The 23,023-nt window shown below is 47.0% G+C and overlaps 3 protein-coding genes across 3 annotated transcripts in view; all 3 read right to left on the bottom strand.

Moving 5' to 3' along the window:
• LOC119397552 (Down syndrome cell adhesion molecule homolog) overlaps nucleotides 1-23,023 on the bottom strand; it is a 409,196-nt gene that overhangs the window by 269,329 nt on the left and 116,844 nt on the right. The gene's annotated exons all lie outside the window — the stretch shown is intronic.
• The window catches only part of LOC119396424 (cuticle protein 10.9), a 197,244-nt gene that overhangs the window by 116,496 nt on the left and 57,725 nt on the right, over nucleotides 1-23,023 (bottom strand). The gene's annotated exons all lie outside the window — the stretch shown is intronic.
• The window catches only part of LOC119397547 (uncharacterized), a 68,398-nt gene continuing 59,936 nt past the window's right edge, over nucleotides 14,562-23,023 (bottom strand). Inside the window, 2 exon segments of the mRNA XM_049417093.1 lie at nucleotides 14,562-16,893; nucleotides 17,681-17,782. Of these exon segments, the coding sequence (XP_049273050.1) occupies nucleotides 16,507-16,893; nucleotides 17,681-17,782 (489 nt within the window). The 3' untranslated portion in view covers nucleotides 14,562-16,506.

The following is a 23,023-nucleotide window of genomic DNA, read 5'->3' as shown; positions in this document are numbered from 1 at the left end:
ACGGTGCTCGGCTGCTAACAGGAATGTCGCAGGTTCGATCGCGGCCGCGGCAGTCACATTTCGGTGGAGGCGAAATGATAGAGGCCTCGTGTGCTGTGCGATATTCATTGAACGCTAGAGAACCCCAGATGGTCGAAATTTCCGGAGCCCTCCATTACCGCATGGCTGATAATCGTATCGTGGTTTTTGCACGTGAAACACCAGGTATTATTAGTAGACGTCCATGACAGCAATTACTAGGTGATTACGATTATTAACGCACAACAGTGCGGCTACGACAACGGCGATAATAGACATAGCAGCACCATGATAGGACTAACGCATCGGAGGTACAATTCTAGATTTTTTTTAAATTGTGACATTCTCTGAAGAAAGCGTCACAATCACAACTGCGATCCTATATACCTTGGACGAAGGAAAGCTACCGCTGTATTCTAACATACCATGACACACAGAAGGTTCCGCTCTGTTGTACAGTACTCACGGATTGAAACGCGACATTCGTTTTAAAGTATGACAACTGCTATTAGCGATTGCGCGTAATAACCCCGTCATCTCGCTGTGAATCTGGCCGCTGAGGGCAATTTCGGCTTGATGTAAGTGTTCGAGTCGAAATTACGCCAATATGACACGAACTTAGACTATGAAAACGAAAGTATACGAGCATTACTTAGTCCTAAATTTTCCCGTTTCAATCCGCGAGTACTGTACGTAACTACAGCCACGCGACGCGTGTACCCGTCGGTGGACGACGGGAAGGGGCAAAGCGGAACTTGCGGATGCGAAGTTCAACTCGATTACTCAGAGGTCGCTCCTCCTGCCACTCGTTACGGAACACGCGGCTTCCCTTGCACAGTTTGCTGCCTGTTGCTCACTTGTCTTTTCTGTCTTCGCTGACGTGACGCGACAGCCGTGGCCGCACGCGATACTCTCCTGAGATCCTTGCACCTGCCGGCGCAGACACATCGCGATTTTCTTCTTCTTTTTTTCTTTCTGCTAGTCAGCATTAAGGCCTGACGCGGCGATCAAAAGCATGCTACCGACTGATAATGCTAAATTGAAATGCTCGACGACTGAAACATTGTCGCAAAGCAATGTATTCTTTTATACCATACTAGCCCGGTGTAAGAGATTCGTCGCCTATTCATTCTAACGAATGAATAGGTGACGCACTCTGTCACTCTTACAAGAAGTTGATCAGAGTGTCCTGTTGGTCTTGTTAGTTCAACGTACTGAAGGGAACAGGGCAGATGCCGACGGGGATGAAAAGAAGCAGATACAGTAGACAAACGAAGTGCTTATAGGAGTGCACAGGATTCCCCATTAAGGGGGCGAAGTCTCGAAGTCATTAGGGGGGGCGAAGTCTCAGGTTGGGAATCAAGTCAACCTTTGTACATCGTAGATAGCCGTCGATGTACGATTCCCGTCCTAGTGTCAGGCATCTAATACGTGACGTCCCCGGTTTCGCGACAGTAAAACCAGAGTCCGTGACAGTAAAACCGAAGCCAAAGGAAAGTGAAATTACCGAGGCCCATGCTGGAACTAAAGCCACCTCCTCATCCTTGTTCCCTGCGTACCCTAGCCTCTCCGGCCATCTCTAACCTAATCACACTTCTGAAGTCGACGCGGCAGCCAGGTCCTCGAGCAAGCTGATTACATCGCCCCCATGTTCTAGAGGCATTATACCGCTGGGAGTCAAGTGGTCGTTAAGCGATCCGTCACAGCGCAATTACTCGGAAGAGCCCTGTTTCTCGCATGCGCCAGCGACTGCTCCGTAGGCGCAAGGGTATCCCGAATGTTCAAGCAAATTAAACACAAATGAAGCCGTCGTTATAGCCTCTTGGAGTGACCGCCACTTGGTTTTCCACCATACCCCGGGCGGCTGCGACCTTTCCGTAATTCCGAGCGCGGCTACTTCGCGATACTTTCGCGTGTCAAAGCGGAAAGATTCATGCCAACTCTGAACGGGCCGCGAAATAGTACAGCAATCGCAGTGATCGGCAGCTCATTGCGATTGCTGGGGTGATGCGAGGACGCCATAACGCAAACCATGGACCCATGGACACGTGACGATGGCATACCTCGGCAGGTGCTTTCCTGCGGTGTGGACTAATCGCCGTGACTCTCGTGTGCACGATACGCACGTGTTCTCGGCGAAGAGGCTACCGATCGTGCGTCTCAGGAACCACGAGAACTGACCACGTTGCGAAGTCAAGGAAAGGGAAGAGAGCACGTTTTAGTCTGTACGGCAGGCCCACCGCTCTAGACCTCCACGCGACAATTAAAGCGTAGTTTCGCGTACGAGCGTTTCCGTAATCGACGTGCCCGCATCAGGATGAGCAATCGTCGTTCCGTAATCGACATTGCGACGCGTACGTCTTACACGGTGTGGGCATCTTTCACGCATTCCTGACGCTGACCTTCCAACTTCCACGCGCCCCTAACTGTTCCGTGGATTCTGGCTTTCCACGCACCTCTATACCATAGGCTGGCGATAATTACTTTCGGCGTACACGAAGAGGGTGAAGGAATCGATGTTGCCCTACGAGCGGATCGCTATTCAATTGGCTCGCTCCCGGCGCAAGATTTACTTTGCCTGTCGTGCATGAAAGAACTTGGGACATAGAAGAGTGCCCCCTCAGCAGCTCAAGGCTGCGCGCGAAAGTGTGCCGTTATCGGTCCTTTCGCACTGAACGGCTTGCGCCACTGACGCTGACCCTTCTGTGTCCACTTTTGTTTGAACGGGTTTGCCACGACGGCATGCGAAGTGCACCTAAATTTATGGTCGCTGGTCTGCCTCATGAAAGAACTGTAGTTGTGGCCTATGAAGCATGCCCTCCTTAGGCAAATGCGTAGGTAACTGTGACTTTGAACAGACTGCGGATAACCCTGCGACTCATAGTGTAACCGATCTTTGGGTCGGTCCCCTCTTTTGGGTGAAATAAAGTTTTGATCATCATCATCGTAGTGTGTTCTTAAAGGCATAAATGAATATGCTTATAGGTCTTACGCGTACAGTGTAATTTAATCAGCGTTTTGCCCGTTCGTAATAAAATTAGTTGAGAGCTTGGCACTCGCCCTTCTGTTTGTGTTGTTTGTCCTCGTGTAATTTGCGCCACGAATGTTGTCGAATACGACATGCCGTGAAAGTTTCGAAAGATTTACCTATCTGCGCACGCTAAATTGTCTTTCTCCTAGCAGCCGGGTGTGCTAGCCCGCGACTTCATGGTTTCGAGCGAGACTGTCTCAGTCGCTTGCATCAACTCCCACTTTTTGAGCGTTAACACTCGAGTTCATGAAACTAAGAACGTTCGTCACATCATTTTGGAATGCCCAAACTACACAAATGAAAGCAGAAAGTTAGTGAAAAGAACTTGCAAGTTATGACAAGCGCCCTTTTACGTTGCAAATATTATACTTCAACCGAGACCTGAAAAGCATCTGCAGCAGTAGGCAAACACCTTGTTAAAGGGCTTCTTAGTGGAGAATAAATTACACAAGCGTTTGTTATGAGCAGCTATGTGCAATTATCTATGAAGTCACGTGCTATTCCGTGTACTTCAGATAAAACTTGGACGCAAATGTGAGCTTGCGAACGCCATAGCGTAAAGCGAACTCCCGCCAGCGAACTGTCCGTTTTCGTGTTAATTTCTCTATTTGTTGCACTTTGCTATTTCATATCGCTACTTGTACTTTTTATTTTTGAGTAAACATTCTTTCGTTTTTTTTTGTGCAGCAGAGCGTAGATAAATGGAGTAGTAGTCGTGCTTACATACTAACCTCTCCACAGCAAGCAATTTATCAAGAACAGACCAGACCTAAGCGTCAGAGACGTTGTATCAGCACTGCAAATGATAATCGATCAAAGGTTGGTCGACCTTCCTTCATGCAACATGTTTCTTACGCACTCGATAGCGTTCCGTGTGATAAGCATAAACCACCAAAGCGGTATCCTTAGGTTAACCTCGTACCATCCCTATATACCGCGCAAATGTTGTTCTATTACGTAGTCACGCTGCTGCAGCATAATGAAAGAGATGTAAACGTGCATTGGTCTCTATACATGCTGGCTGCACAGATAAGCAATGAATGCCTCTCAAAGCCCAGCGTTCATCATTGGAAAGCAATTAATGAAACATCCTTGATAGGAGACGTAGCACCCACTCTATATAACATCAGAGGCTGCGCTCGCAAATGAATCACGCTGGGCCAAGAAGGCCCACAGCATGTTTGCGTGCGCAGCCAATTCCGAGTTATTTACGCTCCTTGTCATCAGCTGGAAGAGTCAGTCGTATTTTATGGTCGTGCAAGGACAAGCGAGCGCCATGTCCTTTTCGAGTTGTTGAGGTTTTGATTTTTCGACTGCGCGTGCAACCAGCCTTAACGAGGCGATTAGATTATTTTTTCGTGGGTTCTCTATTTTGTCAGGTTAGATCGACGACTCTGAACAGATGCCAACTAGAACCTTACCTTGAAACATGCGGTAAAGTTCTGGGTTAAGATTGTTTGTGTCTCACGCGGACTTGCAACACAAACCTTATAGTTTACTTTAGTGGGATTTACAGACCTGTCTATAATTAGTGCACCTACACTACTTTAGATTATGTGTCCTTCCTTTTCTAAAGTCGCTTATTGTTCATTCATTTTTCACCCGAGGCTGTTTCCGGATGCCTGTCCGTGGTGCGGCGACCGACCAATTTTAAACCACACCACGTGGGAGTGTAATAAAAAGCACAAGGACCTACAGATATTCCTAGGCAAGAAAATTCAAGTTAGTACGGAGCAGTGGGAGGCACCGCTCGCCAGCTCAGACCCGGAGGTGCAGTTGGCACTTTTGGGTCACGTCCGGCAAGCAGCCGTAGCCAGTGTGGCCCTGGACTTGGGGCTTCGAAAATTAGTGTTTCGAAAATTGCGCGAAGAATGTAAACTTTATTTAGAAATGAATAAGATTCGCGTCCGGCGTCCTTTTAGCGATTCCGGGCACCCGCCGCGGACGCTGTTCGGAGACCTTGTCTCGAAGCGGCTTTCTCGGTTCACTGGACGGCCCATAGGTGTGCTGTCAGGTTCGAGCCGAGCAATAAGGTCTTCCAGCGCGAGCAGAAGCGTGCAGTTGAAGAGACGGAGGGATCGGCACTGTCCGAATCGACTATTAAGCCTTGACACTCCCATAGCAAGTGACTAAACGAGACGTTTGAAGTCTTCATGGCAAAATAACGCAGCGTTACTTCTGCAAACGTCTTCCTATCGATCCCTAAAGTGGCTGTTTGGACGTGTTGGTCAGACATGACGTTAAACTTACAAGCGCATAGCGAGACGAGGGCGGTGAAGGAATGGAGAAACACGGGCGCTAATGTCTCCTAGTGTGTCTCCTGTCTTCTTTGCAGCTGTCATCTGGCAGTGCGCTTAAAGGTTTTATCGTCTCTCTATCGAATTTCGCTATTACGAGGCAGCAAGAGATACGCAATAAGTCTGTTTCTTTCGCGGCCAGAATTATTTAGTGCCCTCACGCGTTTAGGTGCTGTAACACATACGTGCTCTGAAATCGAAGCCGGGCTACTTCCGGTCTCGCCCCGCCGGAGATACCTTCTAAATTTAGCTGGTGAAAAATGAAATGGACGTCCGCCACGGTCTATTTGTACCGGGTGCTCGCATGACACAATTTTCTGTAGTGCGCGTTCGACAATCTTTCGGTATTCTTGTTGACGAAAAAAAGGCACTAAGATACGATTCGCAACACATCTGCGCTCTTGATTCCGATTTACGTAAGCGTTAACACTCAAAAACACGCACGTTATAAACTAAATGCGTCACGAAACACAGTTTACGAAACACATTGTTTTCTTCTCAAAGCCTTGGGCTATATACCTGAGCCGGAAATGCTTTGGGAGCGCAGAGCACGCACCCTCGAGCAAAAAAGGCCACCGCGTTGAAATGCGCAATATAATTGCGCATTACCGCGCCCAAGTGGCCCGGATGTGACCCACGAGGCATGATGCTCGATACAGCAAGTAGTTCTAGAGGAAAGGAATCGATAGAAAGTATTGGTTCTTCAATGAAATCTGCCGTAAGGCGCCTCCCTTGTACGAGAGCTTGAGCGATAGCACGGAAACCTACAACAGGACGATTTCGAGCAATGTCCTGCAAGTTCTCTAAGTCCGGCTTCGTGACAGTAGCGAAGCATAAATGTTGCTGAAAAAAAAAAGCACTGCCTAAGCATTCAGTACAGACAGTTAAGCAGCGGATATTAAACATATGGTCCCGGTTTTTGTCAGTGGGTTAATCCCGACGGGTCATTGTCAATTATTTTCTCAATTATTGGTGACGTTTGTCCAGAAATCTTAATTTGTGTTTACCGCCCGTGTGTTTCCTTCATTTCATTAGACCAGGGCTGAGTAGGGGAGCTTGCCCAATTTCTGTAGCACATACGCGCTAGTAGTTTTCGCGTACATAAGACGGGCGAATTTTGGTTTTACCTAGGCAGGTATATATATATATATATATATATATATATATATATATATATATATATATATATATATATATATATATATATATATATATGTGCTATTCACCTAAAGGACATTTATCAGGACCTGGACTTTAGACCGGACTGGTAATGTAGTGTGGTAGAAGAGTAAAGTAATAACCAGGGCGTCACACAACGCGAATTCTATAACCAGGCGTCACACAATGCCAGTTGCGCAACGAGTGGGTTGTTGAATGCTTCCAACCCACTACAAAGGGCTCTGCCATAATTCTTTATCGTCATCAGCCACAGCATCAACAAAGCGCACATAATGCCCTACAGGTGTTTAGCGCGTACGACGGTTCTCCGTAGAATGACGAAAAATTGCATAGTGGCTGCTTCCCTACTTCACAACAATTATCATGGTTTATAGCGTAGTGGGTTCCTCGCAAGTACACTTCTATTGGTTGCCAAAGAAAAGCCCGTAAGGCTCCCGTGATCCCTTTCCTCAGGGTCTCAATAAAATACCCCTCTCTCTCTCTCTCTCTCTCTCTTTTTCACGTTAACGTGGGTTATAAAGAGTGGTGACGACCGGGCGTCACACAATGCGAATTACGTAACTAGTGTGTCGTTTAAAGCTTCCAATCCATTACAAAGAGCTAAGCCATAATTCTTCACCGTCATCAACCGTCGCATCAACAAAGTGCACATAATGCCTTACAGACGGTATACCTAGCTTCTCCGCAGAATGACGAGTAATGTCGTGGTGGGTGCTTCCCAACTTCACAAAAATTATGATTTGTGGCGTAGTGGGTACGTTGCTAGTGTGCTTGTATAGTAGCCACAAGAGAATTTATAACGAGCTCTAGAAATGCCGCTCTTCCAGCTTTCCCTGTGACTGTGCTGCGCTTCCCGCGCAGGCCTGGCGTTTTTCTTTTAAATGCGAAGCATTTCTTAGCGAACCTCTGGCACTTTGAGGGTTTCTATCTATCTATCTATCTATCTATCTATCTAGCCGCCTACGTCAGGGTGCTCTCATGATGGCCTCCTTAACTTGGTGTAGACCAAAATTTGCATGCGAGGGTAAGAGGATTTGACGAATATGATTGCCGGGTCATGACATGAATAACGTTAAAATCCTGTCACGTACGTCGTCAAACCCTTTCCACTAGGCACGTGTGGCACATACCCGTTTACCACGGGGCGCGGTGTACGGGTATGCGCCACAGGTGATTGACAGTTTATATCTACCCCGGAACGGCGAGAACAGACGTTGGTAACTTCAATGATAGAGCGTTAAGGAAAACCAACATCGGCAGCGTTGTCTCAGCGAATGGAAATAATAAAAATTAGGATTACAGCAGGAATCGAACCCAAGCATTCTGCGTGGCAATCAGGTAGTCTACCACTGAGCCACGCCAGGTCTATAAATTGCCTTGGAAAAACAGCCTACGCAGGCGTACTATCGGTGCAACGTCAATTTTGGTTGTGGTGCTGGCTATCTAATTTTACAAGACAGCAAGAAACACTACATGATGCTCCTACGATGTGTACTCCTACGATACAGGCGTCCTATCAGATGAACGTCTGTAGTTCCAGTGTTGGCTCCTATTTTATAGCAGTCTAATAAACATTACATTTGTATTCCTATGATTGGTCAGCTGCCAGCTCGTAATAAGTTCACGTGCTACGTGACGCCAACAAGGCAGAAAAAGAGTGTTCCACACTCGCCGTCATGGCTACTGGCGGCGCTGACTGACGCTCCCACGTTTAAATGCACACATATACCCTATAAAGTGGACGGAGGGATGGCCGCCGCGGTAGCTCAGTTGGTAGAGCATCGGACACGTTATTCGAAGGTCGCAGGTTCGGTCCCTGCCCGCGGCAAGCTATCGTTTCGTCCACTTTTCTTTCTTCACAATTACCTTACATTTATTACTAAAAAACATCCCCTATACTTTCCTTGGCATTATTGTCTGTTAGTTCTCATTAATACTGTGTATAACAAAGAAAACGAGCCCTTGAAATTAACACTTCTTTCCATGATTCAGGAAGCTATATTGAAGCATTGTTCGACCCCGGAGGAATACATTAACGAATGTTACATATGATATCCACATCACAGCACCGTAAAGTGCACCTCGTCCACCAGAACGACGCAGTGTCCTCTTAATTTCTTACGAGGCTGGGCGATGGCCTCATGCTGACCGAGGATGATGCCAGATTAATTGTCAGCCGCTTTGTAGACTAGGCTACGTAGGCCACATACGCCCAGGTAGTCTACGAATACGACAAACACCATCCACTGAAGTTGGTCTACGTAGCACTATCCAGGCCTACCAGCCTCGACGGCCTGTTCCTCACCAACGCGAAGGGTGGCTTCAGGTTTGGACATGTCGCCGGCTCTGTCGATAGATAATTTGTCGACGAAATGACCGAGGCATCCACGAATTCCAACAGCTCTACTATACCGCATACTTCACTACACATGGACCCCTCGTCACCACGATCACGACCGGATCCTATAACATGTCATGACCAGCTGCTGGTGCTCACAGATCATGGTGATGATGCCCTTGTTCAAGAACTGTCAAGAACTTCTTGCACACATGCACACGGGTTCGTGAAACGTGCGTGCGTTTTCGGGACACGTATAAGCACTACATATCAACTTACCGCTTCTGGTTTTGGTAATACCCACGTTGCCATTGGCAGCGTTACCCAACCGCAAACAACTGGTTATATAACACATATGCGGCTCTTCAACGTATATATGTGTGCGTGTAAAATATATACAAATCTTTAGCGTCATTTTGTAACGTGTCGCTCAGTAAAACAAAAAAGTTACGCCACGGTCACCTACCCGCCACATGCAACGCATAACATCGACTCCCACGGTGCGTGGGATCTGCCGAATTTTTTTTTTACTTTCGATATCTGTGGCATTCCTAGCTATGCCAGGAAAGGGGTGCTGAATCAACCATTCGTTAACCGCGCTAATAAAGGTCCTGAGTACTTGCATAGGTAATTTATTGCAGAGGTCACAGTTAATCTAACCATCTGGGATATTGTGCGGACCTTACATACAACTATATCGCAAAAGTGGCCTCACCGAACTTTTGTTTTCTTGTTTCGGAGAATGAAATTGTGGTGGTTTGTGCGTTATTTTAGTGAAAGTATACCGCCACCTGATCACAGTTTCTCTCGTATATTACTCATGTCATGTGCAAACACACTCCCATGGGTAGAGTATCGTATTTCGGGCCCGATTTCAGTTGAGTTTCGACGCCTGGTGCGCGTCCATTGTAACACGTCACCCGAATCCATGAACACCACCTTTCTTGGTCGAAAGGCCATACAGGTTCTAATATATATTAGAACCTGTATGGCCTATATTAATATAGACTTATCATTCATTTCATTTCACGTTTATTTCCAGATTCATCATGGTTTATCTTACTAAACGCACGTTTAGCGTCGACATTGAAAGTATAACAGCGCATCCTACTTCATTAACATCAGGTCATAGATATGACTTGCGAATTATCTTGTGTAGCTTGTTACTTGCAAGCTGTATTCCAGACGTCGACAGACTCTGCCATCTAGCGGACACCTAACGTTTCATTGCGGGCAACAAGACCTCGGAGGCGATAGTATGAAGCGCAGAAGAGGGATCACCGCACTTTATAAATCCAAGTTTTCTGTCGGAAAACATTTACCAATGTTGCTTTCGGAACTTCGACTTACATTAAAATCAAGGATTGTTTCTCCCTGCTTTTATTCATGCTCTGGCAGTAGCTTAGCCAGAAAATATTTTTCAGCAGGGATGTTCAACCACCCTTCATGAATGTTCGTGCGTAGGTTTGTATGTGTGCGTGTATATATACATATGCAAAATTGAGAAATTTCGGAGGAAGGGGGTTTAAACCCCCTCCCCTCCCCTTCCCTTTGGTTACGCCAGTGTGCTCTGGCCCATGCATATACGCTTGGCGAAAAATCCGTGTTATCTATTTCTATTTACTTATTTAATTCAAAACGGCCTTGTAGATCTGCAAGCGTGCAACTCATACTGCCTCAAGCTTGTGATGAGAAACAATGCGTGAACAATAGCTATAAAATCAGTGGGTCTGGAAGGAAGCTCAATGGACCACATACACTGTGGTGTAAGAATCTAAGGCACGCCTGCAGACGCTCAAGTATGCGTGTTCAACGCGTTCAGCCACAATGAACATCCTTGAAACAATGTGGACAGACCTTGAAACACCTCACGACAATGAGCTGCTTGAATAACTCTTAACGACAAGTGATTCAGGCTTCGCGCCAATTAGCACGCCCCCTCTGACTTTAGCGCCATCTCTTCTCAAGACTGAGAACAGTACTTTCTGTGAAGGTTAAGTTGTGATTGTTTCGAGGGTCCGGACATTGTGCTGCTCTGTATGACCTCTCCAAAAATAGCCGTTAAGGCCACGCTACCAAGGGAACATTTCCGTCAGGCTTCGATTCACATGTGTAGCAATGTCTGCCATCACGCGAGCGGGAAATAGAAATCAAGGCGCAGCGTACGAATGAACGGTGAACATGTTTCAAGCGGACACGGTGCGCCATCCTGCGGTTGCAAAGCAAAGTCTATCTTACGTTCTTCGAAACGAATCCGCACGGGGGATCTGCGGCGTTTAGCCGGCGTATTGGCCGAGCGGATGTTATTGCCAGGTGTAAATACAGGAAAACGTAGAAAAAAAAAAACACAAAAGATCTCTGCAGTATGTGTACTAAGCGGAGTACCAACATCTCATTTTTGAAACTGAGATACTCTTATTTTGTCTAGAATGAATATCTCGCAACCGAAAAGCGTAGAAAAGATGCTGGCAAAGCCTCTGAGTGCCGTAAGCAATTTATTGTTCAGGCTTTTTTCAAGCGAAGCTTGACATCCAGAGCTTGTGATATAGATGGCTTGCATGTCACGTCATGGACGCAGCTTCTGAAAGGAACTGGTACTCCACGAAGCCGACTTTGATGACAAACAAGTTGTGTCTATGTAAAAACGACGCGGCAGCAACGTGCCTGTGTGTGAATAATGAAAGAACCTGCGTGTGATGTTTTGATAACATTAATGTGACATCGGAAACTTCGCGTCCCCACATGCTGGTGCTCCAACAGGGCGGTTTCAGTGACGTCAGTGCAAGCCATCTATTCCGGTGGTGGCGTCGTACGCAAAAAACCCGACGCCGGCGAGCGCACAGAAATGCGGACCTTCAAGGTGCGCCGTTTAACTCCATGTTCGTCTGCGCCGTTTTCCAATGACTGATCGTCTCTCGATCGTTGGATTATGGGCGATGAGCCGTTTATGATGTGGCAATCTGATCTTCTCTCGAAATGACATTGTCATTTCACGTTGCCGCGTTTCACTGTCGCCTGGATATGAACGCATGACCGTGGTTGTTTCCTGCAGCAATTCAAGGGTTGTGTAGCTAAGCACGTGAGTGGAGGGCCGATTCCCGGCATGGAGGAAGAAAAGAAAGTTACGGAGGGAGTATTGCGCAATGCGAAAGAAAGAAAGAAAGAAAGAAAGAAAGAAAGAAAGAAAGAAAGAAAGAAAGAAAGAAAGAAAGAAAGAAAGAAAGAAAGAAAGAAAGAAAGTGGTAAGTAAGGCATGCACAGGCCAAGCTCCGCTTGCTGCCCTTTTCCCAATAGGGCAAGGGCTCCTGGATTTTTTCTACAGCTAGTATCAGTTTCGTTTCCCAGGAGTGTAAGTACCGTGATGTAATGATCAGGCACAACGTAGATGGATAGATACAAAGCATTTCTTCATTCTGACGACCTACTTGCTCTTCACACAGGTTGTTCCATTTCGCTTCACGCTTCGAAAGGAATTAGCGAATATGCACGTTCTGGGCAGGTGTTGACGGATTTTGTGTTTATGATCGTTACGTTTACAAACATAAAAAGGTGCCTTTAAATAAGTTTCCTTATAAATCCCTACCATGTTGTAATATATCTGAAAAAGCAGTTTCAGTTTTAACTTTCGTCGGCGTGAAGACAACTATTCCCGTTTCAATTCATGATTCATCACTGCAACACTGTCCGTTCTACAGTACCTGCCCAGGACATGCACGGTAGCGCTGTTTTGAATACTTTCTATTGAGTATCTGAGAAGTGATATCGACTTCCGATGGATACCATATTGGATTTATCGGATATCGTGTCCAAACATAAAGGGGCCCTGTGACACGAGTGAAGCATGTCATTTTAACCGCTTATTCTTTTACTGTGGAATGCGGCGACATCGCAATTAAAGTAGGAACCTTGGAAACAAAGCAGTCACAAATTTATTTGCACGGAGAAACCACCTTCTGCTCCAACTACAGTGTCACACAACGGCGATTTTTGGCACATGAAGTGACGTTTCGACGTGTGACAGTGATCCCAGTGCAGGGGCGTAGCCAGAAATATTTTTCGGGTGGGGGGGTTTAGCCATACTTTATGTATGTTCGTGCGGGTGTTTGTATGTGTGCGTGTATATACACGCAAGCAAAACTGAAAAATTTCGGGGGAGTTGGAACGCCCCCCTGGCTACGCCCCTGTCCCAGTGGCTGCACGTTTTGATTGGCATGACACGCCGAGTCGCGCCTAACATTCGTATGGTCCCAGCTTGGCCACACCTGCGCGCTAAAATTACGAAAACATTCTTGAGACTTTATCAGACATAAGAGCAGCTCTGTTCTCAAATATCATATTTGAAAACAATTGCAACAAGAAACTAGGTACGCTGCTCATAGGCAGCCGTGAGACAATATTTCGGATGGTCCCTCTACAAGAGGAGCGCGGTAATTGGAAGCAACCTGTGACGTCAATGACAGAGAGAAACGGGGTGCTTTCTCTCGTCGTCTTCTTGGGTTCTCAAATTTGAAGTCTATAGTCGGATACAACTTAAGAAGACTGGTGAGGCTCCTCCCAGACGGCCGAAGCGCAGCAGCCGATCGCCTCCACGACTAAAGAAATAGTCCCGCTCATGTACTCGGCAACGTTCTCCAAAGGCGGGGTCACCGGCCGCCTGGCTCATGACGTCAGTCCGGAGTGCGCTCCCATTGGCGCAGGTTTGTGTGCTTCTGCCGTTGAGGAGGGAATGCCGCGGACTTCTAAAGTTGTATCCGACTATAATAAACTTCAGTTCCCGTACACCAATTTGATCTCTTTTTTTTTTTTGCGTTCATCTCAGTGTTTAATGATGCGCACACTTCAGTGCTTCAGTCATCATCGTTGGAATGTGTACTTTTTTTTACTTACCTTTGAAGGCCGGTAACTTCATGTCATCAAGAATAGCGCGAATAAGCACTGCTCGGAAAATAAGGTTAGCCGCATATTGACATGGGTGCTTTCTTTTTTGTTTGTTTGTTTTTCATGCCCGCTGGGTTTCATTGTTGAAAACATTTACACGTGTTATCGCTAAGCGCAGGCTGTGCCTGAATGCACAGCAACCTTATAGAATGATTCCGAATGTCCTGCTCCATCGTCACCACCCTTGGCACCCATCGAATAATAATAATAATAATAATAATAATAATAATAATAATAATAATAATAATAATAATAATAATAATAATAATAATAATAATAATAATAATAATAATAATAATAACGCCAGCTCATTTGCAAAATTTGCCCTAATTGTTGCCAGTGAAACCCAAGTTTTAACTTACGCATTCTAACGCAGTTTTACGTACAGTCAGTCAAAGCTCTAGCTTCACGATAAGGAACTAACACATACGTTTCTCGCTTGCGGTACCATTTGTGCATTTTATCTGGAACGTTTTCAGAGACCTTCGTCGTCATTTTAACTGAATCATATGAGCTTCCATATGCTGCTTGAAAAATAAGTAAGAGCACCGAACTTAAGCCCGAACACATTGAGTCACTTGGAACACGTGGTCCGCTCTGATCCACCGCCACCCCAATCTGCCTGCCCCCCACGTGTATACCCACATGTCGTTCAATCAAGATACAAAAATGTGCAATCATCAGGAGATACCTATGCAAGCATTTCGAAGGCATCCCCGTGAGCTGCACTCACAAGCACTACACGGACACAAGATTGTTCAAAAATGTCTTTTTTTTATTTTGTAGCTCAGTGAAAGAATGCGCTTATTTAAAACGTGTAAAAAACGAAGTCGCTACAGATGGCAGAGTTCCGAGATGAAGAGAAGGACCTGCAATAATGGCTTAAATAACGCAAAATAAAAACTGATTCCATTCTTCAGTCTTAGTACACGTGATACAGCCTTGAATGCCACTGATGAATGACTATACATAAAAAGAAATTGCTAATGCAATGCTAAAATACGTAGTCACGTAAATGCAAATCGAAAATTTAGTGATTCTGAGATTAGCTTGAAAGCGAGTGAAGCAATGGAAAACCACGTGCCGTTTTGATAGATCTATAAATACAGCGATGAGCAAAAGCCAGACGCGGTACGCGAACTGTGACTTATAGTGGGACTCGTCAGAAGAAATGACATTAGCATGATGTGTGAGAGTGTTCGCAGCCACTTGCAGTTATTACGCCTAATACTGCTTGTCCCACGTCTGAATGAGCTACAAAACAAGGTCATCTGTAAAATCGTTATGACATTTTCACGCACACGCACACACATACGATAACGATTGTAAAACGCAGCGATAACATCTTCGCATTTCAGGCACGCAGTGATTTTTACGTCCTCCCTGTGTTTAGTACTAGATACGAATCATAAAAACAAGACCAGCGGAACGTACTCTCTAGCATAGCAGCAACTTCATACTGCGTGTGATTGAATGAAGCAGTTGTGAGGCTAATAATTATTATCCATCGAGTGGGCCTGTCAGTAAACCAAGAAGAAAGTGAATGCCCTGAAAAAGCTGACGCGCGCGTGTTTCATTTAAAGCTTGTGTTTTCCTGGCCTGTACAGCGAGATATGTGCTAGTGATGTGTAAGCTATTACAAAAAAAAAAAGATCGCTTATCTACTAAGGCTGCCAAAAGCATTGCAACGCGGTCCCACTCCACCAAGTGTGTTGCTATAGGCGACAATGTAGCACTACTATCGCTTCGCTAGTGATCCGACGCCTTGAAAGCACCACTATTGCTTTAATAGTGATCCGACGCTTTCAAGGATACTACTCACGAATTCTCGCGCGCGTGTGGCGCCGCAATATTACGATGGCAATTTTTATTAAAATTTGTAGCACTAAAAAAAAACTTTATGATTAAAACAGTACTAGTGGGGCACCTAAAGGTGTTGATGGTGACTGGCAGTGAGCAACCGTGTTCATTTTGTTTGATTGCGCTAACCTTCTAGCAAGCAATAACAACTTTACACCCCTTTTACCACGTCATCTAGTTTTAGTGGCGCTCGCCTGTCAACGCCTGACAGACACAAATGAAAGAGTCCTCGTGTGAAGGCTTCGTTTTTGCAAACGGTACGTCACCGCGTTGTCACAGTTACACGCCGGTTCACCCTTTCGCAACACTAACCGGCAAATCTGTCTTCTCTGTCACATTCGTAGCGCGTACGTATAGCTGCGTATCACGTATACTCTTGCAAGTACAAGTCACGCTTAAGACTCTCTTCGGCAAGGGCACATTCACGTAGTCTGGACGTCACGATGTGATTCGTGTCTACGCTAACAGACTAACGGGTCTGTTAAAAAAAACAAAAAGTGGTGCATAGTATTTGTGCTGCCGCTGCAAGCGATAATACGCTTGAATGATACGAGTGCACGTCGCTAAACATGCGCGTGAGACATGCGCTTCGATTTTGTTTGTGCTTGCGAAGAACGAGATGCATGTAGTACTCGGATAACGTGAACACACGCCTAGCATTAGACGCCGCTTGCTTTGTTTCCAAAATGCGGTGTTGACCTTCGGCAGGTTCAAAGCGACCGTCCGCCTGCAAAAATGCATTGGCAGTCGCGCGTGCACATGCAAGCGCGAGAACATTCCCGTCAACAAAGGGTGTCATACGAATTTAAGTGAACTAACTGGCAATAAGTAACGGCAAGCAACCATTAGCTCTTTTTCACACTTTGATCCACAGCGTCCAGAACCGGAACGTCCACACCGTCGCCTAGCGTCGGCGACGGTGACGTCTTCTCTGGCGACGGAGTCCGAGGAGTGGGCGGAGGGTGTGGCATCCTGTTTTCGACGCGCATCTTAACGCTCGCCGGGTCCTGGTTGTCGGTGCCCTGTTCGTTCGTGTGCACGGTCGCCCGGAAGCCATCTTTGTCGGCAATATAGTGGACCGTCCGCTTCCGGCCGTCCACGTCCTCTACGATGTAGTAGCCAGTGACGCGTCCCGTGTCGTCCTTGGTCTCGTGCCGAGACACCTTGCTGCCCAGACCGTCGTACGAGGAGTAGCCGAAGGAGTACGGGTTCACCCGCTCGGGCTCGCCGTCCTGTCAATACAATGAGGAAGAAGAAGAGGACGAAGGCAGCAGTGAAGATGGTGCAAGCAAAACAACGTCGTTGCTGGTGCCTCCCGGACCTTAAGCCCTTCTTGTGTTAATAGAACAAAACTGTACATGGATAGAGCATGTGCATCGTCGGACGTGACTTTGTGTGCACTCCGGCAAGCTAAACAGTTTATTTTACCTATTGGCTTTGAAAAACCACGTGTACAGGAGTTATCAAGAACACCTATTTTTATTTTTCTTCGAACATTCATCCTCTTTTCATAGACTGATCAGTTCAATTTTGGATGCGTTATTGACAACTGTTTGCAAGTTATTGCTCACTTGACATTTGATTATAAATAAATCTGAGCTAACTTCTATATACACACACACGCACACGCACACATACACACACACACACGCGCACAAAAAACATGATCATTCGTCGGAAAATTGAAATGACATTTGATTCGCCTGCGAATGAATTACAGTCGGAATCATACTTCTCTAGATCGGTCAAGCGCGTGGCTGTTGACGCTGGCACCGTCCGCAGCTGCTTCCTCGCGTAAGCTACAAGCTTTCGTTCGTGCTTGAATTAGAGCACGAGGACCTAGCAAGCAGTATTACTATGTTTTGTATCATTACGGCGTCGGTCTTTGGATACTTCTGGAAAAAACAAACAAAAAACAGCCGCTCATGGCGCTGATTGGCCACTTTATACAAGTGTGATTCCGACTGTACGTATGCCTGTCATGTCTTTTTATAGGCTACATAGAGCTCTCATTCGTACCTCATCTCTGCCTCCATCTTCACTGGCTCCAGTTGAATCCACACCTCGACGCAGCAACTCTTGACTGGCGATATCCTGGCCTTGAGGTCCTTGTACAAAAGCCTGCAGGTGTGAAGGAATGCAAAAAAAAAAAAATCGCTTAACCAAAAAGACGTAAAAGCCATTCGCGGCCGGAGGAGCTTTTAAGAGCCGAGTTTTACGTTGTCCGGTCACCATACAATACGGTTTCCTGTGGTGCATTCCAGAGTTTTAGCCTGGGCGTAGCAGCAACGATAAAGGACAAGCCGCAACATGAAAAAGCTCGAATACCCAAATATTTCCGATTATGTAAATCAAGTTATAGTTATTTGCCACATCTTCAATCTAGCGCATGGACACCTGAACCGCGCCGCGAGGAATGGAGCGGCTGTGCGCGTAACGTCGGCGCTTTTAAATTCTCCTAGAATTCCTACTGCTAGTACAGTTGCGATGTGCCCACTACGCCATATTTCAACACTTTGCGAACTAGCGAAGCCCCCACTACACGTCTGCAAAGTGACACGCGCACCTAGTAGCTGCCAACTTTGTTGATGCTGTAGCTGATGATGATAATCAACTATGCCTGAGTGCTTTGTAATGGGTGGGCTTTTAAACCACCCACCCATTGCATGGTGTGACGCGTGGAGTCATTCTTCTCTTCTGCCACGTAATATTATCAGGGGCGAAGCTCCTTAAGCGGCACCCGTTCGTCCCCGTCGTAGTGCGTAACCAGTCTTAACGCTAGTACCAGATCTTGACCTCCAAGGTGGTGCCGGTGGGAGATTTCTCCTGTGCGTTGTTGAACAATAAAAAAATTCGCAGCGTGCGCGTTAACTAAAAGCCGACTTCTTCTGTCTCTCATTCCCCATTAGCAGCCATTGGCATGTTCCAGTAGGAAACGTTAGTAGAAGTAGAAGTGTAAGCGTTAGCTAAAAGCCGACTTCTTCTGTCTCTCATTCCCCATTAGCAGCCATTGTTTACCTCCAAGGTAGTGCCTGGTGAGATTTCTCCTGTGCGTGATTAAACAATAAAAATTCACAGCGTACATGTAAAATTAAAGTGAGCTGCAAGTCGCCATGACTCTCATCGACCCTTTAGTATAAACCGGCCCGATCTCCCGTCGTTGATGATGTACTGGGCGTGAAGCTGCGCGACGCCGCCGCCAAGATCCTGCCGTACGAGAGCTTCGCCCCACTCATCATCATTCACCCCGTGGATATGCAGTGGAATCTTATGTGTTCACGCGACTCCTCGCTCAACATGACGTCTGTATAGGCTTTCTGTCAGAAGCAGTTTCAAGGACAGGCCTGGCTCTCCGATGGAACACCTGCTTGCCACGCAGAGGGGCTGGGTTTCGATTGCGGCTTGTCCCCATGATTTTTATTATTTGCGTCAATGGTGATTTCTTGCTCACGGAAAACGCCAATTTTTCGCTCACAACCAGCGATGCCGACGCCGTCACCTAAATTTCTGCGACACGGGCTCTTTCAAGCGGTCTTATTCTGATTCAGCGCTGGTCCTGTGTACTTCTTAGTCTGAGTCTACGTCGCGGTGTTTTTTCACTATGGATCTGATTCATGGCCGATCTCGCAGGAGCCAATCATCTTACCCAAACGATCTCACGAAACAAAATAAAACCTCGCGTGATAAGGAAAAAAGGAGGAAGTACGTAAGATACGGAATATTTAATGTTATACCCTCTGCTTCGGTATTTTGCGCTTTAGGCCAAAATGTCTACTTCGTCTAGCTCTCTGTCCTAAAGGGATATACTGTAGCCTCGCTTTAATTTATTTAATAGTGTTTTTTCTTTCTTTCCTTGTGTCTCCCAGGATAGAAAAAATATAAGAAGGTCAAGAACGGTCAAAACTATAGATGTCTCTGTCATCGGCCAGGACGGATAATCTTACATAGCAGAAATAGTCTTCCCGCCATGCTGAAATAAGCGAACGCCAGCTGTAATAAATTCGAGGTGAACAAAAGTATGCCTCTACGATATTTCTTTTCTGGAACTGCAACATGCGAAATAGCGTTTCAGAAAGAACAATAGTAAATGGACTTCACATTTTACGCTTTCCTGAGCGCTCGGCTAGCGCCCGCGCTCGCGTGGAGGAAGAAAACGAGGCGCAAGCCGGCTCGCGGTTGCACGCGGGGCGCGTTCGAACAGCGCAAGCGGCCAGTCGGTTCCCGGGACATCATCGCCGCAGCTCTCGCCTCGTCCGAGGGACTTCCATCCTAGGCCGCCGCAAGTCCCCGTCCCGGGAACCAGCCACCACCATGCCCGAGGAGGAGGACGACGGAAAGAAGGGCGGCAAGGACGACAAGAAAGGAAAGGACAAGAAGGGCAAGGACGACAAGAAAGACAAGAAGGGCAAGGACGACAAAAAGGGCAAGGACGACAAGAAAGACAAGGGCAAGGGTTCCAAGAGCCCGAAGAGCGGCAAGGACTCCGCCAAGGGAGGTTCGCCCAAGGCCGCAGAGCCACCCAAGGAAGATAAGTCCGACAAATCCGAAAAATCTGAAAAGTCTGACAAGTCCGAGCAGTCTGATAAGTCCGAGAAGTCCCAGAAGAGCGCGGTCTCCGAGAAGACCGACGCCTCCCAGACCTCCGTCGAGTCCAAGAAGAGTGTCGCCAAGAGCTCGACGAGCAAGAAGTCGATAGGTCCGTACAAGGCGCCGGCACCGTCGGAGACGATGCTCAAGGCCATGGCCGACTCGGGTCCCGTGTACGCCGAGAGGTACTTCAACGACGAGTACGAGGACGACGACGAGGCGCGCAACTACGTCGAGGTTCAGGTCTACGAGCGGCGCCCGTCCGGTATGAACGTCGGAGAGCAGCGGCCCCCTGGCAAGGGAGTCCAACACCAGCGGGGACACATGTACTACACGAATGCTCCGCCGGCCCGCCACCGGTCGCGACCCCAGAACGTGGGCGAGAGGGTCGAGAAGCGAGGGAGCTCGACGAGTCACCGTCAGGTGTACTACGATGGCCATCAAATGTCTGAGAGCCAGGAGGGTTCCTTCGTCGAGTACGAGGAGCGGAGCCCGATGCCGGGACCCCATGGCAGTCGCCACCAGGTTGAACGTTGCTCGGGCCGCGATATGGATCGTTGTCCGTACTGCTCAACCCAGAAAATGGATCGTTGCGCATACTGCGAAAGCCACAACATCGATCGTTGCCCAAACTGCTCAAGCCAAAACATGGATCGTTGCCCATACTGCTCAACCCAGAAAATGGATCGTTGCGCATACTGCGAAAGCCACAACATCGATCGTTGTCCCAAACTGCTCAAGCCAAAACATGGATCGCCGCTCATGTCACCACCTGGACCGCCGCTCAGGTGGGGGTTCGCGGTCAAGTTCGCGCCCAGATTCGCGACCAGATTCGCCGCAAGTCTTACAGCCGATCGCCGTGATTGTCGACGTGATGAACTTCCAACCACCCGACGAGGAGGATTACCGGCGTTACGGCTGCCGAATGGGCTCAAGGGACCGTATGTAACGTCAGCAAGCGTTACTGTCTGTCGTTCGAGACGACGGCGCTTAGGGCGGTGAGCGACGGCACGCGGATGCGCGTGAAAGAGTGAGCAGAGTTGGACGCTGTTAACAATATTCCCTTCGATCTGCGCGGTCAACGACTTCGTGGAACTCCTCGGGTGTGCGTTGCAAGAATCTACCGCTTCTCGCCTGCTTGATCACCTGCTGGACACAAAATTACTTATCTTACAATAAAGTTCTCGGAAAGAGCTGCCTGGAACGCCTGACTTATTTGTAGTCAAATTTGCCGGACTGTTACCGAAGGATATTATTTTGCTCGTATCTCTTTCGAGTTGCCGGCGCTACACTGAGGAACAGCGCTAGAGCGCTCCCACGCCTAAAACTTTTATGTACGTGTTTACATTGAAAACTCGAAGGAAAAGCTATCCATGTTGGGATAAATGTAAGGGAAAATAAATTTGTAGTTGTAGATGGTCATTTTGCGGATAACCGAGTCGGGCATCCTATGCCGTACCGCAATCGAGAGAGTTGTACCGCTTGTGCAGCATAGTTCGGCATAAAGGTTGGTTCTCACCGTCATATGAAATTTGTAGTTAGTACTGATTCACATCAACAGGCAGCGCGAAATGACGATGGTGCACAAACAATAGGAAGACGACACGCTCACCAACTTCTCACTGTTTGTAGTTACAAACTTTACAAAACGAGAAGTGACAAGCAGACTTGCCCAAGAAACTTGAGCATCACGTGAAAGTGCGGAAGGCAACTGCTATGTAGTATTCCCCCCCCCCCCCCCGCCCAAGATATTGTCTCTTTATGTATGACTAATATATACCCTGTCACACGGCAAATATGATGTCATTTACAGCTAATGGCATTCGTTTGTAATGCCATTTGTTTGCTGTCACACGGGGAAACTAATGCCATTCGATGAAAATGACATTTCCTGTCGAATGAGTTCCCGAAACACATTCGCATTCGATTTCGGACCGAATGCGTAGTCTCGACGCCAGGGACCTTTTAGGGAGATGACTGTTGACTTATGGATACGTAACTTTTGTAGTTCGCAAGTATCTTATTCTTTGCCAGATTACTTATTACTGGTTTGATGACGTAACAGCACGCGCGAGAGTTTCTAAACTAAAGCTATTCTCAACTAGAACGGCTGGACGCCGGCCATGTTTCATTTGTGCTCTCTTGTTGCCTGTATCGCGGGTGTTGATCGTCCGATTGCACGTGTTTTGATTATCAAGCTGGTGACTACACGAATTAGCTGCCGCCGTCTCATTTCTGCAGCCGGAGTGTCAGCCGTGCTCCCACGCTTTAGTTCACTGTACCAACATATCGCCGGCCATGTTGGTTTTCGATTGGTTCTTGGCTTGACTTCGTTTGTGTCGTGCAGCCGTGGCAAGTTGTGTAAAACGGCTGCGTTTATATTCTTGGAGCAGCTTTTTAGTGATAGAAAATTATTATAAAGGATACACGTATGTTAGATCAAGTTTTAATAGATTTTTATTTCTCCTAACGCCACCGCTCAGGAGGGCTAAGGTCATGGTCATCATTTTAAAATGATATTTGTTTTCGTCGTGTGACAGCAGGCAGGTAAAATGACATTAAGTTCACCTAATGTCATTCGTTGTAAATGACGTTAGATTTGCCGTGTGACAGGGATATAATATTCCAGGTGTACTTGAACGTAATACGGTAAGTCATGCCACCACACTGCTCGGTACCACGGTACAAAATGCAGCCATTAAAATATGATCGGCAGCCACAGTTATTGCAGTAGACTACCACATCTTTCTCAACACCTGTGCTCATTTAGTTTGC

The sequence above is a fragment of the Rhipicephalus sanguineus genome, chromosome 6 (genome assembly GCF_013339695.2).
Source record: "Rhipicephalus sanguineus isolate Rsan-2018 chromosome 6, BIME_Rsan_1.4, whole genome shotgun sequence".
In the NCBI taxonomy this organism is placed as follows: domain Eukaryota; kingdom Metazoa; phylum Arthropoda; class Arachnida; order Ixodida; family Ixodidae; genus Rhipicephalus; species Rhipicephalus sanguineus.
This window is presented reverse-complemented; position numbering and strand designations above follow the sequence as displayed.